At 39.8% G+C, this 22241-nt stretch overlaps 2 protein-coding genes across 7 annotated transcripts in view; one reads left to right on the top strand and one right to left on the bottom strand.

Annotated features, from left to right (window-relative positions):
- Window positions 1–3659, top strand: part of LOC106105489 (protein kinase C and casein kinase substrate in neurons protein 1) — a 73455-nt gene extending 69796 nt beyond the window's left edge. For 4 of the 6 annotated variants that reach the window (XM_013285832.1, XM_013285834.1, XM_013285833.1 and 1 more), the window contains 3 exons: window positions 503–651; window positions 1479–1729; window positions 1983–3659. In XM_013285832.1, the coding sequence (XP_013141286.1) occupies window positions 503–651; window positions 1479–1729; window positions 1983–2095 (513 nt within the window). In that variant the 3' untranslated portion in view covers window positions 2096–3659. Of the gene's footprint in view, window positions 1–502; window positions 652–1079; window positions 1258–1478; window positions 1730–1982 lie in introns of those variants that run through there. The other 2 variants (XM_013285829.1, XM_013285835.1) reach the window with 2 other exon arrangements.
- A 466-nt stretch (window positions 3660–4125) lies between these two features.
- LOC106105480 (myotubularin-related protein 5) overlaps window positions 4126–22241 on the bottom strand; it is a 47024-nt gene continuing 28908 nt past the window's right edge. The window contains 28 exon segments of the mRNA XM_013285810.1: window positions 4126–7043; window positions 7175–7257; window positions 7523–7602; window positions 8110–8236; window positions 8505–8637; window positions 8724–8939; window positions 9343–9639; window positions 10000–10161; window positions 10701–10871; window positions 11411–11593; window positions 11750–11885; window positions 12376–12607; window positions 12965–13125; window positions 13471–13607; window positions 13759–13867; window positions 14184–14297; window positions 14715–14880; window positions 15197–15351; window positions 15866–16023; window positions 16469–16605; window positions 17183–17278; window positions 17281–17335; window positions 18036–18170; window positions 18537–18642; window positions 19211–19376; window positions 19754–19851; window positions 20285–20406; window positions 20789–20924. Coding sequence (XP_013141264.1) covers window positions 6951–7043; window positions 7175–7257; window positions 7523–7602; window positions 8110–8236; window positions 8505–8637; window positions 8724–8939; window positions 9343–9639; window positions 10000–10161; window positions 10701–10871; window positions 11411–11593; window positions 11750–11885; window positions 12376–12607; window positions 12965–13125; window positions 13471–13607; window positions 13759–13867; window positions 14184–14297; window positions 14715–14880; window positions 15197–15351; window positions 15866–16023; window positions 16469–16605; window positions 17183–17278; window positions 17281–17335; window positions 18036–18170; window positions 18537–18642; window positions 19211–19376; window positions 19754–19851; window positions 20285–20406; window positions 20789–20924 — 3964 coding nt within the window. The 3' untranslated portion in view covers window positions 4126–6950.

Here is a 22241-nt window from a genome sequence, read left to right as displayed (position 1 = left end):
TTAGTCCCAAAGATTCAAATGAGAATGAAACATAAACATGACACGGTTAGTATTCATGAAATTATGAATAATTGTAATTGTGTATTTTTTAGGATAATTTTAGAGTAATAATTTGTAGCCGTACTCATGCATGGATCTCAGTTAGTCTGGTAGTGGGTCATTCTCATTTTTATCTATATTTTATTGCGCTTTTTATGTTATTTTTTTTATAAATGTTGCATGATGGATGTAGCTTTAGAAATTTTGCATTTTGGCACGTTAGTAACAACTGAATATTAACACAAATCTATAAAATATTGCTTAAAATGCGAAGATACTATTAAATAACTTTGATAAGAAGAAGAATTCAGAACTTAATATACTTAAAGTATTATGAGTTTAAGATTTAATATTACTAGCTAAAGATATTAAAATTTGAAATTAAGTTAATTTTAAAGTCAATAATCTTTAAGTTAATGCTTTTATCCAGTAAAAGTTATTAATTATTTTTTTGTAAAAACAGGAGTTGCCGCCGATAAATTCAACGAAGACGAGTAAAAACGCGAACCATTCGGATACGATGAACAGCACGCAGAGCGTCGCCCTGCACAACACGCCCAGCGGCAACAATACCATCGACAAGAAGACCATCAGCGCGCCCATCGCTGTCACGTCAGTACACAATATTACACCCTTTACCTCCTCACTTCTCATCCCCCCTTCCACAACAAACATACCCCATAGACACCAAAGGCAAATTTCATAGACTGGCTTTCTCTGACTTATGTAACAACTGGCTGTTGCTCGCGACTTCGTTCGCATGAAATATGCTGTTTATTAGGAAATTTTAATATCGGCCCAGTGGTTTTTGAGTTATTTAAACACATACAAAAATACAAATCTTAGTATGGTATTTTTAAAATATTGTGTTTACCTTATAATTTTTACAAAAAAAAAAGTAAAAAGAATTTTCGTACTAACAGCGATGAATTTCCCGTTTTCCTATTTAATTTTGACGTTGAAACGACACACGAGAATAGTTACTTCTTCCTTAATCATTACCTTTCCCTTATCCTAATCCTGTACCCTGCCATCTCCAGCATAGAGCGTCTCGATATATTCATGTGTACGTCGAAGTGCTGCCGCGCGGCGCACGCCGGCCCGCGCCCCGCGCGCCGCGCGCTCGCACTCAACGCGGACGCGCTGCCGCTGTACACCATCACAGAGATAAACCCAGCTGTCGAGTTAGTTTGCTACAAATAATAGTAGTCAACTCATGAAACGAAGTTATTTTATGTACTTTTACTTCTTACTAATGTTATAAATACGAAAGTTCAGATGGATGTTCGTTGTTTGTAGCCTAAACTGCTGAACGGATCTCGATGAAATTTGGCGATGGAAAATACTCTGAAATACATGCGCAACTTACTTCTTAATACAACGCACACGTAGTCGCCGGCGAAAGTTAAAATTTTGTAGTAATCAATTTTTTAAATTAGGAATGGCACAGCGAGCGCTCCAAAGTCGGGCAAGACGTCCCCCAGCAAGGAGGGCGTGCGGGGCGAGGGGCGGGGCGAGGCGGCGCGGCGGGGCGAGGGGCGCGGGGAGGGCCGGCAGGAGAACCCCTTCGAGGAGGAGGAGTGGGAGGAGGAGGGCGGCGCGCTGGAGGACTCGGGCGAGCCCGGCGTGCCGGTGCGCGCGCTCTACGACTACACCGGCGCGGAGAGCGACGAGCTCAGCTTCCGGCAGGGTGAGTGACAGAGACAGCTGTATACTCATATGAATCAGACGGAGTGTTTAAAAGGAGACAGCTATAGCTACAATTTGTTCAGACGATCGAACCATATATTGAAATAGACCTGTGCTATTCAATTTGTAGACAATAGTATCTACCTTTTAACATTAGGTTTACCATAAATAATAATAAAGCCCACAGTCACTTGTACTCGAAGTAGACAGAAGGGCAATAAATAAAGCAACTTTTCTGTATTATTTATTTTCAGGCGATCTATTCGAAAAACTAGAAGACGAGGACGAGCAGGGCTGGTGCAAGGGACGCAAGGACGGCCGCGTCGGCCTCTACCCCGCTAACTACGTGGAGCCCGTGGGGCACTAGCTCAGTGGGGGCACTGGCGCAGTGGGGGCACCGGCGCAGTGGGGGCACCAAATATGTTGGCAGCTTGTACCTGTCCGCTATCGTATTTGTTAAACTATCGTCAAAACACTGTAACAATGAAAGTTATGTGATAAAATGCTTTTTATCATAGTATTTGAAACACGAAACATTTTGGACAACGGATACGTTAGCAGTGTCATCGCCCGCGTTGTTTATATTATAGTAATCAACTTATCTGACGAAAAAGGTGACATCTCCGTCGAAAGCGATGTAACTATTTTCGTCGGAAGAGTAGAAATGTACTCGGTGTATTTATTTTAACAAAGTGACCCGCATCTTATGTCTGAAACAAAGCAATAATTGTAACTGAATTTAAATTTGATTGTTTTTAATGTTGAAAACAATTATTCGCAAAATTTATAAAATCATTTTTTAACGATTATTTTATTGGGCGAAAATACACTTTTTTTTACGCATTTTCATTCGATTTTCGTGTCAAGCTGCCTTATGAATCGATTCAATCGACACATCGAACACCGAACTTCGTATTTTTGACGCATTTAATGTGAGGTTTTTAAATATTGTTGCGAACGATTTTGTACATTTTATAAATACGTTCGCTCGCGGACGCTACGGACATATTTTTGGATAAAAATTATTTGTTAACGTGGAAACCAAAAAATGCTTTGTAATTTTTAGTGACGTTTGTATGCGAATTGTTGTAAATTTTATTATTACGATCCGGGAGTATTGAGTTGGATATTATCGCAATAGTAATACGGTTAGAGTTTTATGTCCCCTAGAGTCGAGGTTCAGCCTCGGAGCATTAGCGAAGCCAAAAAGTTGACGCCAATATCAGAGAGTGGGCGGAGCAGAGCGGACTGGGCCAGCTGACTTTGTTACTAATAATCACTTGATTTTTTCAACAGTATTTATTTTTTCAAGTGATTTTCTTCACCATGTCGAACATAAGAACGAACACTTTCATTCTGTTCAGAAAATAGACATACTTATTTCTGTAAGGATGTTTCTGAGATGGAAGCCGGCAAATGTCAGCTGGGCTGGTCCGCGGCGAGGGTGTACAGTTGTGATAGCGGTGTACATACGCGATGTATCTTCTTGCATATAGAATATTTATTTCCCATTGTATATAAATGTATATTTGCGGGGCGGCGGCCCTCTGGCGGCGAGACGAGGCCTAACGATTTGTTTTGGATCTTATACAAATTGCCGCTTTTTGACTCGGAGGTGCTAATTTCTTGTTTAAGCGCGCTACACTAGCGCCGCCCCGCTTAGGTTAAATATTGATAGTTAATATATTAACGAATGTTTATCTTTTCTTTCCTGTTTTTTATTTCGTTTTGAGTTCGTCCAGCGACTGGCGATGTTGGTCGCTGGTAGTTTCAAACTAGACGTAGATGTATTTGTTTAATTTGTTATGGGTTCAAAGACCACTTGTGAGAAATTCATTGTATTATAATATTATCAGAGAGAGGGTGGCTATGGACCACATATTATGTTAATATATTATTAATATTGGTAAAATAAAAATTGTTACACATGATCCATGTTGTTTTATTTATTATTTATCCACCAGACCACGCATGAAAACTATAAAAAATGCCGAGTTTCGCTTCTCCTACAAAAATGTGTTAGATGTCAAAAAACAATGGATTAGATGTATAAAAATGGGATCTCGCTTCTTTTCGCATGTTATCCTACTTAATTTAAGTATTTAAAAACCAGTAAGTTAAACTCTTCCCTACCTAATAATACTGAAAAATTTAGAGGTTAAGTTAAAATGGTTATTACATTTCTAAATTGAAAACTTAATAAATTTCTGGATTTTTTTCCTTTCTGACTATACGTTGACTTCTTTCTATGTTCAAAATTTCAAGTTTGTGGGACTGCTGTACATTAACATCTAGTTTCCAAACTGCGAAAAATAATAAAACTTAACTGGTGAGCTAACTTTGGTTGGGACAAAGGGAAAGGGTTTTTTCGGCGTTTAATAAAAATGAAAACTCTTATCAATTTAAAAATCTCGTTTAATTCCATTGTACACAGTGCTTACATTCTGCGCTTCTCAACATTACCAACGAACAGACACGAACACGACACGTGGACATACAGCGGCCAAGGCGGCTCTAAGCGAAGCTAACATAAGCATAAGAGATAAGATATGTCAGACAAGATTTACTGCCCCACACATTGCAAATGATCTCCCTTAGTGTTGATTTAACTATTAAAATCTACACTAAGAAAGATAAAGAATTTCTCGGCAAAAATTATAATTATATTAATGAGTTTGTATCGCTTTTATAAGGAAAAAAGAAAATATCAACTGTCACAAATAAACAAAATAAGTCACGGAAAACTAGTATTTTATTACAAAACCAATTAATTTGTGAGAGTTCATAAGAGCGCCCTTTTTGGAGTCAGGAGCCCATATGGTCCTTCGAGCCGGATATTGAATGAGTTTAGTGAGTCAGTAAGGTTGTTACAGAAACATGTGCGTGAAGTTAGAGTGGCACTTTTGTGATGAATCCAGTTTCTACAAGTAAACAACCTTATGCTGAAAGTCAGGGTCTTCAGGTGACCCTAGCTGTCAATCCTTGAGAAAGTAATTACGCAGCTAAGTTAATTGGTAGCAGCTGAAGGTCAACCAGGAGGGCACTAAATGATTTTCTAAATTGGTCGTCAAGCTTGTAATCCTTAAAAATATTTGTGAATTATACAGTCCATTGCAGAATTAGGGATAGTTTAAAAATTAGTTTAAATAATTTAGTATTTTATTACAAAACTTATTATGAATTTCTAAAAGTTCATCAGAGCGCCCTTTTTGGAGTCAAGAGTCCAAACAAGGGGCTCCCTTTGTTCATTGACTAAGTGAGGTAATAAATAAAGCTTTTAATATAATTTTGTACGAAATGATTCTGAGCAAATTTAGTGCACATCATGCGTTTTGGCACAAATTTGTAGCGAATTTTGAAAATACATTGGAAAGTGATTAGTAACGGACGGTAAATTTTGATTTGCCAAATTGATTTTACTAACACAAAGTAAACAAAAACCCTTATTTCAGCTAAATTTCATTCATAGTTAAATGTCTAACTGATTTTGTCTTTACATAAGCGAGTAATGTATTCCACATTTTTCTTACTTGAATTATTTCTGCGTCATAGATTTCATGCATACTGTATTCTAACATAAAAGTTTATCCCAACAGAAGAGACATGTTTTTTGTTGTTTCGTCAATGTAAACGCACAATAATCAACACAATAAACCCCGCATCATGTGATATGTCAACACAAACAGTCCTATATACAAAACGTTACACATAACAAAATCTCGAGATTCCCAACATCTCTTGTAATAACGTAGAATTCCACTCACACTTGTACAATATTGCCGTCTTTGTTTTGTCAAAGAGAATTGAAGAGATAGCAATATGATGCAAGTGGACAGTGTAAACCCACTCTAACACAACAACGATGTAACATACAAAGAAACATATACACTGTGATGATATAAAGCTTGTTATATCTCGGGTGACCGCGGCCCGCGATAACACAGTCCTTAAAAATTTTTCACTCAGAGTCTTGAAAAAACTGCTAAAATAATCATTATCAGTGTTTTCCCTCACTAAGGGATACTTTAGTATTTAACTATTGTAACTATGCGTATTTTTAAATATCTCAACCGCTTAAAATCATCTGCGCTTTTTATACGCTAAAAATGGTGTTCTACGCGTAAGAACGAAATTTCAAGCCAAAATATTTAAAAACCTCTGACTTTAAGCTTAAATCTAAACGTAGGAGCTTCCTTAATTCCTAAATAACTCTGAGTGTGCTATTTTTTTTTGTATTAATTTCAGTCAATATATTGTATTCATTTTTGAAATCCCAAAAGGAGGTAATATATTTTTCTGTATGTTTATAAACACGTCAGGCCACGGGTACAATATAAATGCGATTAACATGTATTAAAAAAAGTAAAACAGAAGACTTTACACAACAATTAATAATAAAATATTTACATAACGTAACAATAATATAATATAGTTAAATCTAGCGTAGACTACCAACACTTCACAAAAAATCTAAAGATTTCTCATAAATAGTTTCCATATTTCAAGAACACATACAAAAACATTTCTAACCTCAATTATATGAGTTTTGTATAATTCCGTTTTATGGAAACGCAATATAATTGTTTAGAAATCTTTAAATATATGTGAAGAGTTATTTTTATATAAAAAAAATTAATTATCTATTTAAAATATAGTATGTAATGTACAGACAGATAAATAATGCAACTTATAAAATTAATGACAAAATAATCTCAAGGTCAGCAAACAAATTAAATGGAAGATTGTTGCTTTCCATGTTTTAGATCTTTTCCCTTTTGCTTCATTTAATTTTAACACTTATCTTTTTGTCATAAAGTTTAAAATCCAACGCCAAAGTAATTGTGACTGTTACGTGATTAAAATTAGAAAATGCTTTTTAATTTGGAATATTTCTTTGCTTTTAAAGAATTTTGAGGTATTTTCAAAGCTTACGTCAATTTACTCAATATCTAATGAACATAAAAAAACAATCTGAGTTTCGATTACAGTAACACATGTTGTCTCTTTTTTCTTTAAAGAAACAGGAAGAGATGGCATGTGTACAACTTAAATCATAAACACTGCAATGTGTATAGTCTTGACAGAAATTTATTTACAATCCTGTGTTCGGTCTGGTCCGCACAGAGACTGCAGACCGCAGACCGCAGCCGCAGACCGCTCACTGCAGACCGCAGACCGCAGCCGCAGACCGCTCACTGCAGTCCGCAGACCGCAGAGACCGCTCACTGCAGACAGGCCTGCAGTTTCTCTATCCACTCCTGCGCAGCGTTCGCGTCGCTCGCACAGAAATTGTACGTCCGTCGACTCGTTCGTAACTGTAATAAATCATTTAACCATTAATACAAAATTGGACAATTATTTCTCATTTAACATTACAGTAAAATTTTTAAATCCGCGCTAACGATTTTTGCGCGCGAGAGCTCATTATATATAAATTGCAACTCACATCAAAGAAAGATCTGTCGTCACATTTCTTGGGCGGCCCCGGCGCCGGCGCTGCCTGCGTCACTGTTATCACCTCCGCCAGGTCTGACACACACAAAAACAATATCATTATTGTATTTAAACAGAGAATACAAAGGGCTTGTCCCACCACTGTCTGGTAGAGCTCTATCATACAGTGGTGGGACAGGCCTGGGATAGGCCAAGTGACGTTATTGTCAGCTGACAATCACTCACTGTCAGATAATTTAACAAAATCCGATATTTCTATCACAAATTTTACACATTGGATTATTTTCAGACAATTTACAATTTGGTGGGACAGACCCAAAGTATCGTAAATCTGATTTACCAATAAATCCTTTGCAGTGGGAGTCCTCCATCGCGTCGTAGTATCGCAGCTGATGCTTGATAGAGTCCAACACGAACCAACTGGAAAATCATATTAAAAAAGCTTTAGAATGAAATATAATAAATATCCAATATAATTTGTTAAGGACTGTCTATTATCTTTTAGCTCAAGATCACCTGCACTATGTTCTATTTCAATTAATAATACAAGATATTGGAAATGTGAAATCATGTAACATTGGAAAATGTAATTCATTGTCTATGATATTTTGATCGGTAAAGTGCAAACGTATCCTTTTTATTAAGTTCATTATTACATTACTAGCTTCCGTCCGCGACTCCGTCCGCCTGGATCAAAAAAGCAAAAGTGAGTAGCCTATGTTGTCTTACAGACTATGCTATACGTCTTTGCCAAATTTAATCAAGATCCTTTCAGGCGTTTAGGCTGCAAGCTCTAACAAACATGCATCCATCTAAACTCTCCCATTTATAACATTAGTGAGAAGTGATATAGTAATACAATTTTTAGATTTGTTTATTATAATTTCTATTGAACTCGATTATAAATCTACACAATAGGTACAGTACCGTTGTTTCCACCCCTTGAGCAGTGCACCGCGCTTGTATAGATGTCCCTCGTGCGTGCGGTCCTCCGCCACGTTGGAGGAGAACTGCTCGTAGTACTGCTGCGACGACGACTGCAGCGTCGCCACACCTGCAACAGACATACAAGTTTATGTAGCACGTAGCGCATGTAGCATAAGTAGTAAACGTAGCACAAGTAGCACAAGCAGGACACGTAGCGAACATAGCACATATAACATAATTAGCGTACGTAGCACACTTAGCACACGTAGCGCATGTAGCGTTCTGTATGTAGCACTCGTAGCACTAGTAGCACTACTAGCGCATGTAGTAAAAGTGGACGTGTAGCACGTGTAGCACACGTAGCGTACGTAGTGTGTGCGTACACGTATACGTACTGTTGGCCACGTTGGTGCGCAGATCGCGGTCGCGGTCAGGCGGCGGCGCCTTGTATTTGGTGCACGGCAGCGAGAACGTCTCCGCACACCGCTCATGGCACGCCGCGCCGCAGTCCACACACCGCACGCCGCTCTGAGAACAAACATACAATGTAGGAAAGAGAAAGGAGATATAAATAAATAGAAGAGTGAGTGGGGAGGCTATAACTTGGTGCGTACCTCTAGTGGTCCCCAGAGCAGATCTCCGCAGTGGTCGCAGCGCGCGGGCGCGGCGTGCGCGGCGGGCGCCCAGCGGTGCGCGGGCGCGGCGGGCGGCGCGTGCGGGGCGTGCGCGGGCGCCGCCGCCAGCCCGCGCACCAGCACCTCCAGCGTGCTGCGCCGGTGCGCCGCCGCCGTCGCACGCCGCACCACGCTGCTGCACATCGACGCGTTACGCTGCAAATATAAAGTACAGTTGTACATTCAGTCATATTTTTTTATAACTTGATAAATACGATCACCAATTAATCGGATTGGAAATCCTTGTAATAGTTATTTTGATAATATAGATAAAGACATAGTAGTAAAAATAAATTTAAAAACGGGATTGTACAAATTTTGACTAACTGCACATTAGAACAATTTACTAATAACAACTACTACTCGAATGTTTAGCCTAATTATAATTTGTTATGTTTTAGAGAACTACGTGTTAAGGTGTTAGGTTATTTTTTCATATTTACCCTAATACGTGAAAAAAATAAGTGGCGACTGAAATTCCTCAAAAGGACCAAGCGACTGCTGTCCATATATTCGCGTGCTGTCATACTATGGTGGCGGTGGTCGGAGTCGTATGTACCTGTAACTCCAGGGTGTTGGGTAGCTCTAGCTGGTCCCAGCGCACGCGCCACTTCTGCGGCAGATGTCCCAGCTCCAGCTCGAGCTGGCGCACGCGCTCCAGCAGGCCGCTGAAGGCGTCGGGCAAGCAGCGCTGCACGCTGTCGTAGCCGGCGGTGAGCACGCGGCGCGCGGCGCGGGGCTCCGGCTCGCCGCACGCCGCCAGCTCCAGCTCGTACGGCGTCCCGTGCGACAGCTCCTCGCTCACGTAGTACTCCCACACCTCCAGGCAGTTGATCGCAGACACCGGCCGCAGCACCTATACGCACACCATTTCAAAACAGTCAGTCATTCTTCTTTTTGTAATATAAGTTGGCAAACGAAGAAACCACTAAAGTTTTCTCAAATAGAGAAGTAACCACCGCATCATCTGATTTGCATGCGCTGCCTATCTTAAACGTGGAGGTGACGCAAAGAAAAAATTGTATTTCCACTCCCCGCTAAATCTACTCCTCCTTCCCATTCTGTCTTTTTAAAGAAGTTGGAAAGAAAAAGTCTAACATTTATTTCCCGAGACATGTAAATAGACGCACTCATACGCTCTTGCACAGAATATTTTCATGTTGTACTGGAGTGTACATTTCAAGAGAAGTTGTTCTAGCAGTCCAGCAGTAGGTACCGGGTTATCGAAGTCGGGCGTGTAGAGGAAGTTGTAGAAGAGCGGCGTGCGCTGGTGCACGCGCTCCACGTAGTCGAAGAGCGAGACGCCATGCGCCGCCGCGCGCCCGCACTCCTCCTCGCCGCCGCCCGCCGCGGCCCCGCCCGCGCCCGTCTCCACACCCTGCACACAATTATATTCATACATAAAACAGCACTATATACACCATGAAAGATATTTGATCCGGTAGGCATAAGCCAAATTATACTATGACAGCCCACTAGCTAACGAGCTCCCGTCAGTGTCGGAAAAGCGTAAAAAGATTCTTTTTATACTGTGACGGTTATATCATTTTTATCTATACTAATATAAAGAGGAAAGATTTGTATTTTTGTATGTATTGAAATAACTCAAAAACTACTTGAGTTTTTAAAAATTCGTTCACCATTAAAAGCTATATTATGACTGAGTACCCATAGGCTACATTTATTTTTACAGAGTAACAGCTAGTCTTTTATATCTATATATGTATCTTTTACATCTATTTTCTAACAAAACCAAACGATAGCAGCGCCCTCTCCACAAACTACAATACCAGCGTTAGATCAAGGCACTGGACAAAAGATGGCGCTAAAATCAACAATTTACAATATATCGCTAGTATCCCTTAACCCAGTACTGGAACTGGGTATCCTTGTCCCAGTCCAGTGTGAGGCGCTCACCAGCCTGCAGGCGTCAGGGCGGCGGTCGTCGGCGTGCGCGAGGCCGAGCTCCGCGCGCTGCGCCTCGCTGTCGAACAGGAAGGTGCGGAAGCGGCACGACACGCTGTGGTACGCCACGAACCGCAGGTAGAAGTCGTTGAACTCGAACGCCAGCGGGAACTGCTTCAATAACTGTTGACAAATACTCGATATTTAGGGAATGTCCCACCACTAAAAGGCCCAGACAGCTTATAAATGGTCAGATAAGGTAACAAATTACGATAGTTCCATCACATATTTTACACGTTCGATTGTTAACAGACAATTTACAATTTGGTTGGACATGGCCATAGTAATTTAAACATACGTCAACTCTCTTATAGCATTTGAATATTAAAAAAGGTTATTATGTGAAGGTATTCAAAATGCGATTTAGACCATTATATAAAGCAACTTAAAATTAAAGCAGTGTCGTGTGCAAAACACTTATAAATCTTACTAATATTGTAAATGCAAATGTTTAGATGGATGGGATGTTTGTTAGACTTTGTAACCCAAACTGCTTAATGGATCTCGATGAAATTAGATACAGATATAGAGGATAGTCTGGAAGAACACATATATAAACACTCACTTTTTAATTCCATGCAGACGAAGTCGTGGGGGAAAGCTAGTTCTACGTGAGATAAATCTCAAGGTCAGCCACTAGAAAAAATTAAAAAAGTCTGTACCTGATGCACAGCGTCGAGGAACATTAGGAATGTTGGTGTGAAGCCCTGCTGGGGGGTGGCGGCGAGGTTGGAGCGCTGCTGGAACTTGTGCCCCATGGCCAGCCACTCCTTCTCCACCAGGATCCTAAACCCTTCCAGCGTGCGGTAATACGGCTCCAGGCAGATCTGCGCTAGCGAAGATATCTGCAAAAAAATTAAATACTGCTATGAAAAAACGCAAGATATGTGTCGCTAGATGGCGTAAAAAGCAAGGATTGCCAGTAGCTGGCACTTGTATGCCAACTTAAGGCACGTATAGTAACAAATACAAATTGTCCATTGTAACGTGTTATGGTATACCTGCGAGGTGACATCCCAGCCGTCCTCCAGCGAGAGCAGCACGGAGGAGCCCTGCAGGTCCAGCAGGTCCACTACCGCACCCGACAGCTGGAACAGCTGCCGCAGCTGCCACAGCCATCCTGACTCCTCCACCAGACTGTACACCCACAAATGTACCAGCACTTATAAATATGTCTTTCTAGGAATATTTTAACTATATAACTTATCGAACTTGGGAAGAAAGTTATTCAATGACTCTAAATGTGACTAGTCAATTAGATTTATATTTTTAGTTTAAAATGCAAGAGGTCAAAAAATATGTAGAGGAAACATAGTTAACACTTCACTTGAGATATTTTTCACCTGATTCACTAATGCTGTCTATTAATAGGTTCTCAAACCACATGTTAATATAATCAATATTGAAATTAATTGCCAATGCTTCTAACAAAAGATGAAGCTTATTATAGTTGTGTAAAATGTTTAACAATAAGGACACGAGGCATACTAAAATTTACTACTGATATAGTACCTTTGAGAGAAAGTATCGGTGTTATAAAAATGTTCCCTATGTCTAATCTTTATACACCTATGTCTAGAATTATACAATCTTTAATGTCTAAGACTAGACATAGGGTATCACTGACCGTAGGAAGCCGGGGTGGTCGTGGTGCGGCGGCGCGGAGGGCGCGGCGGCTCGCAGCAGCTTCTTAAAGGCGTGCTTGGTGGCGCGCGCGTCGGGGTACTCCACCGGCACCGCCTGCACCGCCCCCGCCTCCGCGCCGCCCCCCGACACGCCCCCAGCCCCGCCCTTCTCCGTCACCACGTACAGCGCCGCGCGCCGCCCACCCCCGCCCCCGCCGCCGCTCTCGCCACACACTGCCACACAAATAAAATTAATATTAATTTATCTATACCAACATTATAAAAAGGATTTGTATTTTTTTATGGATTGGAATAACTAAAAAACTACTGGACCGATTTCACAAATCTTACACTATTAAAAAGCTATATTATCACTGAGTAACATAGATTTTGCAAGAAAACATACGTAAAACAATCGTATTACTAAATTATTTGGATTTAATTCTTACTTGTAGAGATCCAAATAGCAAAAAACATTGAATAAAGGAATAACAGAAGTTAAAACTGAATTAGTGAATAAACATTCAACTGCTTTGAACATTTATATGTCTTAATTTCACAAGAAACCTTTATTTAAGTCATAATTCATACCAGAATCAAGATCCGCAGTAGAGAGTCGCTGTCGTGGCACGTAGAGCTCGAGGTGCGACGGCTGGCGGCGGTCCTTGAGGGAGCCCCAGCGGCCGAAGTGCCGCCCCGCCCCCGCCCCCGCCCCAGCGCCGCCTTTGCCGCCACTGTTACGCCCCAACACCCTGACATCGTTAATACTTAAGAAACAAAAGCTCCTAACGACTCCTAACGACATGGAGCTTTTTTACGACTTGTAATTAAGGAAAATACCACTAATTAATTTTTCTATACAACTTTCAACCGCCCAAATCAATAATTGATTTTTGAAAACTATTCAAAAACTACTTTAAAGAGTTCTTCTTTAACTATTTACAACATTTGGTTCCTATATAAGGGAGGGACGGGGGTGTATTATTTGTGGGGGATTGTATAATTTATGGGGGATGTATCATTCGTGGGTGGAGTATATGATTTATGGGGGGATGTACTATTTGTGGGGGGTGTATTATTTGAGGGGGGATATTAACCCAAGCGTGCCGGTGCCTTTAGCGAGCAGCGGCGTGTGGTGGTCTTCAGGCAGGAGTAGGGACTCCAGGCTGAGGGACGCCTCCAGCTCGCCGCGTCCTGCCGGCGTGCAAGCTATCAGCGCCATCAGGTACCGCTCCTGGTAATATACCATCATCATCATCATCATCAGCGTACCCTTGTTCATTCGGAAGGGCGACACAGTATGAACTACTCCACCTCTAGCAACCATAATATCTTAAGTTTTAGATACTGTTACGTCATGTTTACATGTGACAGCGCGCGTATACCTGTTCCAAGCTGGAGGTGGGCTCTGTGCCGCTCTGCGCGGTGCCCGGCGTCTGATGACTGCTGCCCTTCAGCATACCCATCACGCCTTTATGATGAGAAGCACTCGATCTGGGATATTAAAAAGGGTTGAATTTAATGAGAGAAAAGCTAATATAAATGCCAAAGATACATGAGATGTAGAATATTGTCTAGTAGAACACATACTTTATTTTATAATAACAATATAATCGTTTTGTAGTAAACAATTTAGGTCATTATATTACTAACATTATAAACGCGAAAGTTTAGATAGATTTACATTTAGAGTTTTCTGACTAACGACTGAACGGATCAGGATGAAATTTGGTACAGATGTCGAACATAGTGTTGACTTCCTAAGTTTTTTCCCCGCGAACGGAGTCTAGTGCGAAAGCTAGTTGTGTACCTTGCGAGCAGCGCGTGCGTGCGCGGATGTCGCCAGGTGAGCGCGGGCAGGCGGCCCTGGCGGTAGCAGCGCGCCGCGCTCACCGCCGCCGGCACCGCCACCACGCACGGGTAGCTGCATTCAGAGCAACTTTGACTAAACTATCACACTACTGTCGTGCGATTGTCGATTATTTCGCAGCCTCAACTATTTAGTTGCACAAATAAAAATTGGGTAGTGAACCTCCATATAAGCTCTAGCAATAATTTAGTGAAATAGAAACAGGTTCTAAGCTATATCCCAGCAGTTGATAATCCTGCTTGAAGGACCAAAGCCAAGTATCACGAATTTTCCATTATATAAGTCGAATTTATTAGAAATTGATATAAACTACACACATAGAAGCTTATCTCTTTACTTTTATTGTATATTTAAACTGATTTGACACTGTTTGTCTTGAAGCATTTACAACTTCTATTGGCTTGAGGTGGCCGAGGGTACGGCGATTAGTCTAAACCTCGTTTATAAGTTATACATTATCACATTGCTTACCTTCTGCAGAGTGTATAGATGGCGTTAGCGTGTGTCAGTCTGAAGGGTGCGCTGGCGAGGCCGAGGCGCGCCCAGTCCCGTGCGTACACGCGCTCTCGCACGCGCTCCAACGTCCGCGCCGCCGGCGGCTCCGCACTCTCCGCGCCGCCCAACTCCAGCTCCTCCACTGAAATTACATCAAAAGTACTTCACTAAATAACAAGAAATGTTATAGCTTTTATGTATAAAGCGAAATAAACAGCTCAAAAAAACTTCTTCACCTCATATACAGTCGCGGAACTCGCGGTGTTACATTTATAAAAACATTGCCTCGTGTACTTACTGACCAAACTTTTTTTTTCTTACAGACACGAATTAAAACTCTCCTATCGGTTATTGTTCCCCATACAAAATTTTATTACTGCTGTATTTTTGGGGTAGAACACTGTGAGTTTCCCCGACTGTACTTCCAAAGCATGTAAAGCAAAGCGACGTACACTCACAGGAGAGCGTGTCCGCGGAGAGCGAGGACATGAGGGGCGGTGACGTCAGCGAGCGCGCGTCCGCCGATGGCAGTACGTACTTCTGGCGCTTTGAAGGCTTCGGCTTTAAACCCGCACGCCGCGCTGTTTTTAATAAAGTCTTCTTTGCAAAACCTCTGCAATATTAAGTAAATAAATCAGTAGGAATAGAAAATTGTAGAAATAGGTCAGAATAGTCACAGTATTCAATTTACAAAACGACAAATGATTATTTATTTAAAATATGGAAGACTTAAAGCCTGAATAAACCAAAGTAATTATAAACTAGATTGTCTGAAAGCCAATAAAAAGTCTTCGCTAGTAGAATAAACAAACGACAGGTACTGCAGTTAGCTGCTAAATATTTAAAAATATGAAATAGATCTACGTATACATAGTAATAACAGTAACAGTTTTAAATAAAAAAAGACAAGAGCTAAGCGCCTTCTTGCGGTAGGCACACGTTATTGTGAATGCACGCACAATATAACAATTTTGTTTATTATTTGATGATTATTATAATGATACCAAAAAACTATTTTTAAATTACGATTCTTGACTTTTAAGTTCAATTTTAGGTATTAAAATATATGATTAACTTTTCCTACTTTTCTGTGTCTGTGTTCGTGTATGAGGGGAGGGTGTGTATACTTGAGCGTGTGGTGCTTGGTGGCGTGCAGCTGCGGCGGGGGCGCGGGGCGCGGCGCCAGCGCGAAGTGCATGACGGCGGAGGCGGGGTGCCGCAGCCGCGCCACCTGCTTGCGAAACGCCTCCGCCTGCTCGCCGCTCACCTCCTCGTCCAACACCACCTGAACATTATACAAATGGTCCTTCGAGTCGGATACCTTCATTTCAACAAAGATCGTAAAACATGTAATGTTTTATTAGTTTTTAACATAACTTCGAATCAAAAGATTAAAAATAATTGAGTAAGCATAATTAACATTTGAAACATTTTTCACATGATCCACTAACGCTATCTAATAATAGATGCCCAAAGCCACATGTAAATATGAGGTGGCGTACTAAACTTGACAACATAGTACCTTTCAAAGATGTTACCGGTAAAAAATGTTTCCTATGTCAAGTCTATAATTTTTTTTAAATGTATTGCTTCGAGTAAACCTCATTAAAAGTTCAAAATAGTAAGAATATACTATAATTTTCGTACAAGAGACTATTAAACATATAGTAGGTCAAAATTCTGTCAATTCTGATATGAAATACATACGGTAAAAGGTAAATGAATGTTACCTTGATGAGCTGGAAGGTGGCGGCTCTGAGCTGCAGGCCGTCAGCGAGCGGCTCCAGCTGCGGGCCGTGCGCGCGCACCGCCTTCTCCCGCGTCAGCGCGCACAGCGGGAACGACCGCACCACCGTCTGCTCGCACGCTGACACACACATACAAACATATAATATACTAATAATATAAAGAGGAAGGAGATTTGTATTTTTGTATGTGTGTAAAAGCTATTTTGTATAAGCTACAATTTTTATTTTTTAATTTCACGCGGACAGTCTCGAGACTATACTTAAACTATATGAATTTCAGTAATTCACATTTCTAAGTTTTAATGTAATTTAGATATTCCGAATCGTTTAATAGTTAATTTAATGGTGCTAAAGGAATCCTCGATTATCCATACAAGAAGCAACTATAACGTATTCATAACTTTATGTAATTCCATATAAATCTGTGGCCATAGGTGGTATAATAAAATATGATAAGGAATTAAATCTTTAAGAATTCTTGGAGACATTATTAAAATATAAAGAATTTGCACATAATTATCCTGATATGACCTAACGAAAGAGCATTTCGGACATTACACCTAATAAGTCATACTGAGCAGAAATGCACTTATCATTGTCTGATCTTTGACCACAGAAATGTCAATTGAAGTTGCGACATTACATAGAATTCAAAAAGTTTTATATAAATCAGGGGGTATTTTATGAAGTACTTACCGAAGGGATCAATAGGCGTGCCTTTGAATATGAGCCTGTAGTTGGTGAGGAAGAGCGCGCCCTCCGCCGGCAGCAGCGGCGACTCGCGGCCGTCCGCAGCGCCGGCGCCGCGCCCGCCTCGCCCGCCACCATGCTCGGCGCCACGATACGCGCCTAACACATACACATGGATTCTATTTACACTTTGTTCAATACATATTGAACATGTAGTTTTATATAATCTGTGCAATCTTAGTAATTTAAGATTTTTTGTAACATGGCAGCACTTTCATATGAATTAACTTCCTTTTTCCAACACGTTGTTTCTTTCGTCTAAACTTAAAAATGTTACTGTATCTAACTGTATCTGTTTTCACGGTATTTTACATTTCATTATTAGAAATAAACATCTAAAAATATAAACCTCTGCTTTCATTAATGCACACACTTTTAAAATATCACTATTATCGTTAGAAAGAAGAAAATTTAAGATTGGTAGACGCCAGCAACAATATCTGTTGCGTAAACGGGTCGTCTCGCGCAATGACACAACCAAAACACACACAACAGAAGGCAGGCGTCAAGAGGAAGCAATTCCACGTTTATTTTGAAAACGCCAGTAAAAGTTCTAATAAGATTTGCATATTTGGATTTTTATATATATTAAAAACTCAAAAACTACTGGGACAGTTAAAAAATAATTTCACCATTAAAAAGCTACGTTATCCCTGAGTATTGCGATGCATTTTTATTACTTTTGGATTTTCACGCGGTCGAAGTCGCGAACAACAACCCGTCTCATAATAAAAGTATGGGAAACATTTCCCTTACACAGGGTCATTAATTTTTCTGTCAAGTGTACATATATTAGTACCTTCTGTACGGGCGGCAGTCGCCTGCTCTCGCGGGCTACGGCGTCCAACGTCTCCAAGTGCATATGCACCACGCCGGGGATCATCTGGTGTAGGCAGCGGACATGATCCGCAGTCACCCCACCCTCGGTGCACACCTGGGAACAGTAAATAAAGACACTAGTTAAACAAGCGTTTTAATTCTGACAGCCGTTTGATATTATGTACAGTTGGGGAATTTGGCGGTGTTCCAACTTAAAGCTACAATCGTTTGAACATTTTGAAACGTAATCTGTACAAAAAAAGGTCGGTTAGTGATACACTGCTAGTTTATTATCGTTATAATCCTTTAATTTGCAATCACTGCTATAGATTTTTATAGGGAGAGATGGAGTTTGTCTCGTTGCAATAAACAAGGCAATTTGTCCTGAAGTGGAACACCGCGGATTACCTTGACTGTACTTCAGCATGCTTAAATTTAAAAACTTTAAAAAAGGTATGAATAAGAGGAGATTAATTGTTACCTTGTCAACAAATCGTGAGACCATCTTAATAACGTTGTTTCCCGCCTCCCCGGGGTCCGCCTCCTCGAAGCCGGACTCCGCGTCCGCGCTGTCAGACTCCGCCACACTGAAATACAGCAGCAGCATGACTCATCATACAACCCCATCCACCCGGAATTCAAATATTTAGTAGCTTTGTGTTTTTCAGACTGCGTTCTACATTCATAAGAAATTTTATTGAGTCGTTCAGTACACACTAACGAACATCCATCCATCCAAAGTTTTGAAAATAAGTAATATAGACTACTATTATCTACACTAAGGTTCTATTTCAGTGAACAATAAACGACTCATAAGGGACAGTTAACGATACTCTGTCATTTTAACAGTCCTTTAGTGTTACATTTATCATGTAAGTTTTGAAAATAGCCCAGAAGTTGAGTTATTCCAATACATTAAAATCTAAAAATGCAAGTTTGCTCTTTATATAATTAATAATACAAGCTTTCGCCCGCGACTCCGTACGCGTAGAATAAAAAAATCAAAAGCGGGTAGTCTATGTATTCTTCTAGACTATCCCCTACATCTATACCAAATTTTATTGAAATCCGTTCAGCAGTTTAGGCTACAAACTCTTACAAACATCCATACAGCCAAACTTTCGCATTTATAAGATAAAGTATTAATAATATTACCTGTTAGTAATACTATTGCTGGCTCTATCGGCGTCCTCCCCCCTCGCGTCCGCGCGCCGCCCCGCGCCCTCCAGCGGCAGCAGCAGGTACACCATCCTATTGGCGTAGTGGATCGCCTGGCTGTACAGCGTCGACTCCTCGCTCGCTATTAACTCGCCTTGCTTCTCTGTAATTAGATACAATAGTAAGGCCTTGTCCCACCACTGGCTGATAGAGAGACAGATATCTTAATGACGTCAGATAAGGTAACAAAATCCGATATTTTCACCACAATTTACACTTTCGATTATCAGACAATTTACAATTTGGTGGGATAAGCACTAAATGTAACCAAATAATACTCAATACTTTATAGTCTGGAATTTAAAAAAAAATAATAGCGAAGCAATATTATAAACAATTAGTTGTTGCTCGCGACTTCGTCTATCTAAAATCAATGACTCTAAAAAAATTGGCCTATGTTACTCAACAACAATGTAGCGTTTTAATGATGAAATAATTTTTAAAATCGGCTGAGTATTTTTAGATAGGACTACTAAATACCTGGGGGTAGTGTAGGCCATAACCTCATTTGTTCCGCAGCTATCTCTAACGCACTTGGTTCTTGTGCTTTTAGTAATGATATGTATTCTTCATCTTCCCTGAAACACAATTTTTTTATTAAATAGACTTTGTCATGTCACTGTTAATGTAAATGGTAACGATTATCTTTCCTTCTATTAAAAAAAATATATCAAACATTATTGTAAATGTCAGAACCAGACTTAAATAATCTATAGACTAGATATAGTGAAAAAAAATTCCACCGGTACTATCTCTAAAAGGTAACATATTAGTTCTCAAGTTTAGTGCCACCTCGTGTATTTGTCTTGACATTTTACAAAATTATAATTAGCTCTATCTTTAGTTAGAAAACAAACTAAACAGTGTTACAAAATACAAAATTGTATTGACATGTGGTTTTGATTATCTAAAAAAAATATTAAATGAAATGTCAAATATGTCTCCTCTATATGTTTAAAACTCTTTGTTCATTACTAATGTTAAAATGCAGTATTTTCTTAGTATTTTTACCTTGGACTGGGCACCCTTTGGTGATGTGTAGGACTGGGCAGGTACAGGGCTTTTATATCCCTCTGAACATCTTGATAGAAAGCCGCCTCCCAAAACTGCTGACTGGTCCATACTTGATGCTCCTAAAATTAATAATATTGTTTATTTTATTTACTAAAATTTGTGGGTTAATATTGTTTACTAAACTTTAGTAAAATATAGCTTATATTACTCAATGATTAATGTATCTTCGAATGGCGAATGGACAAGTCACGAGACAAGACATTTCGCCTCATATTATGTGTCATGTTATATTATGTCATATTATAGTCGTGTTGCAGTGCTGTGTCATGCTATTGTGCTCGTACTGCTGTGTAGTGCAGTATCACGTTATTGTAGTCGTGTTGCAATGCAGTATACGATACTGTTGTGTTGCAGTGCAGTGCGAAGTTATTGTAGTCGCATTGCAGTGAAGTGTCATGTTATTGTGGTCGTGTTTCAGTGCAGTGAGTGTTGGTATCCGACCTGTATGCACATGTAGGCGTACTGTATGACGCCGGTGCACAGCTTGCGGCAGTAGGCGGTGGCCAGCGGCAACATCGCCGCCGCTATTGAGTGCTCGTCCAGCGCCGTCGCCGACTGCAGCGCGCAGTTCATCAACCTGATAGATACAAAAACAACTTTAAACCAAAAGGAATAAGGTTCATTTTACAATAGAGACCACCACACAATGACTCTCGCTTACAAAAGTCCTTATGCATTTCTAGCTTATCTAGGTTCAACTATAAGTATAAATTTAATAGTAATTAAACAGAAATAAGACTTTTTTAGTATCTAGAACACGTTTAGTGCCATCGATTTGTCTGAACAGGTCATATTCATAAAAAAAAAAATCGTAGTGGTATGAAACATATTTACGTTGAGACCTAATCATCATAACGGTATCGACAAAATCAGTATAAGATTTGTCCATATTTTTAACGGGCGTCAAGCACACTGACATGTCATGCTGACAACGTTACTTTCTCATAAATATTCGTGCTAGGTCCTCTGTTCTGTACACAAAGCTATATAACATTGTATATTTGCTACATTTCAAGGTCTAACATCGCGTGGATATCAAATAAAGAACCTTACACTTATTCATAAATAATTCACAACGTAGTATAAAACATTCCTTTCATCAGATTTATCTGATTGGATGAAAACATGAAAAACAAGATACAATCGCACGGCACGATATGAAAAAGTTTATTTATATTAAATGTCACTTCTGTAAAGATTCATTGTAAAGTTAGTTGTAATAAAAATGGTATCATTTAAAATTTTATGCAGCCTGTTGGTTACGTTTTTTATATTATGCCGAGGTGATAATATGCTCGTAAGTTGTCATTATTCAATTTTTTTTTAAAATACAGAACCTTGATAACTCAAACCTCGGTAACTTAAAAACCTCTATAATTTCAGAAAATAATATTTTCCCTTCCCAATCAGAGCCCAAAACCTCTATAACATAGACCCTTGATAACCTAAAACCTTTATAACTTAAAATATTTTGTATTTCCCTTGGACTTTAACTTATCAAGGGTCTACTGTACTTATAAAAGTAATAAATTTACAGGTATAAATTATCCGCATTTATTTTAATCAGGGTGATTTTATTCCTTCTTTTCCGTGTATATTAGGGTCCAGGTAAATGGGTGATAGTTACTATAGAGCATTGTGAAGAGGACGATTCCTACCAGACCAACATCGACGTGGACATGCACCGCGCAAACCGCACACACGTCGCTTTCTCATTCAAAGTCTACCTCGCTGAGGATTTCGATTACACCGTATCGGTAAGACATTACTACACATTACACATTACACATTACATATTACACACTACACATAACACATTACATATTACACACTACACATTACACATTGCGCATTACACACCAACACCTAACATATAGCTCTAATTTCTTGTTCA

This window comes from Papilio polytes, unplaced genomic scaffold (assembly GCF_000836215.1).
Source record: "Papilio polytes unplaced genomic scaffold, Ppol_1.0 DF822845.1, whole genome shotgun sequence".
NCBI lineage: Eukaryota > Metazoa > Arthropoda > Insecta > Lepidoptera > Papilionidae > Papilio > Papilio polytes.
This window is presented reverse-complemented; position numbering and strand designations above follow the sequence as displayed.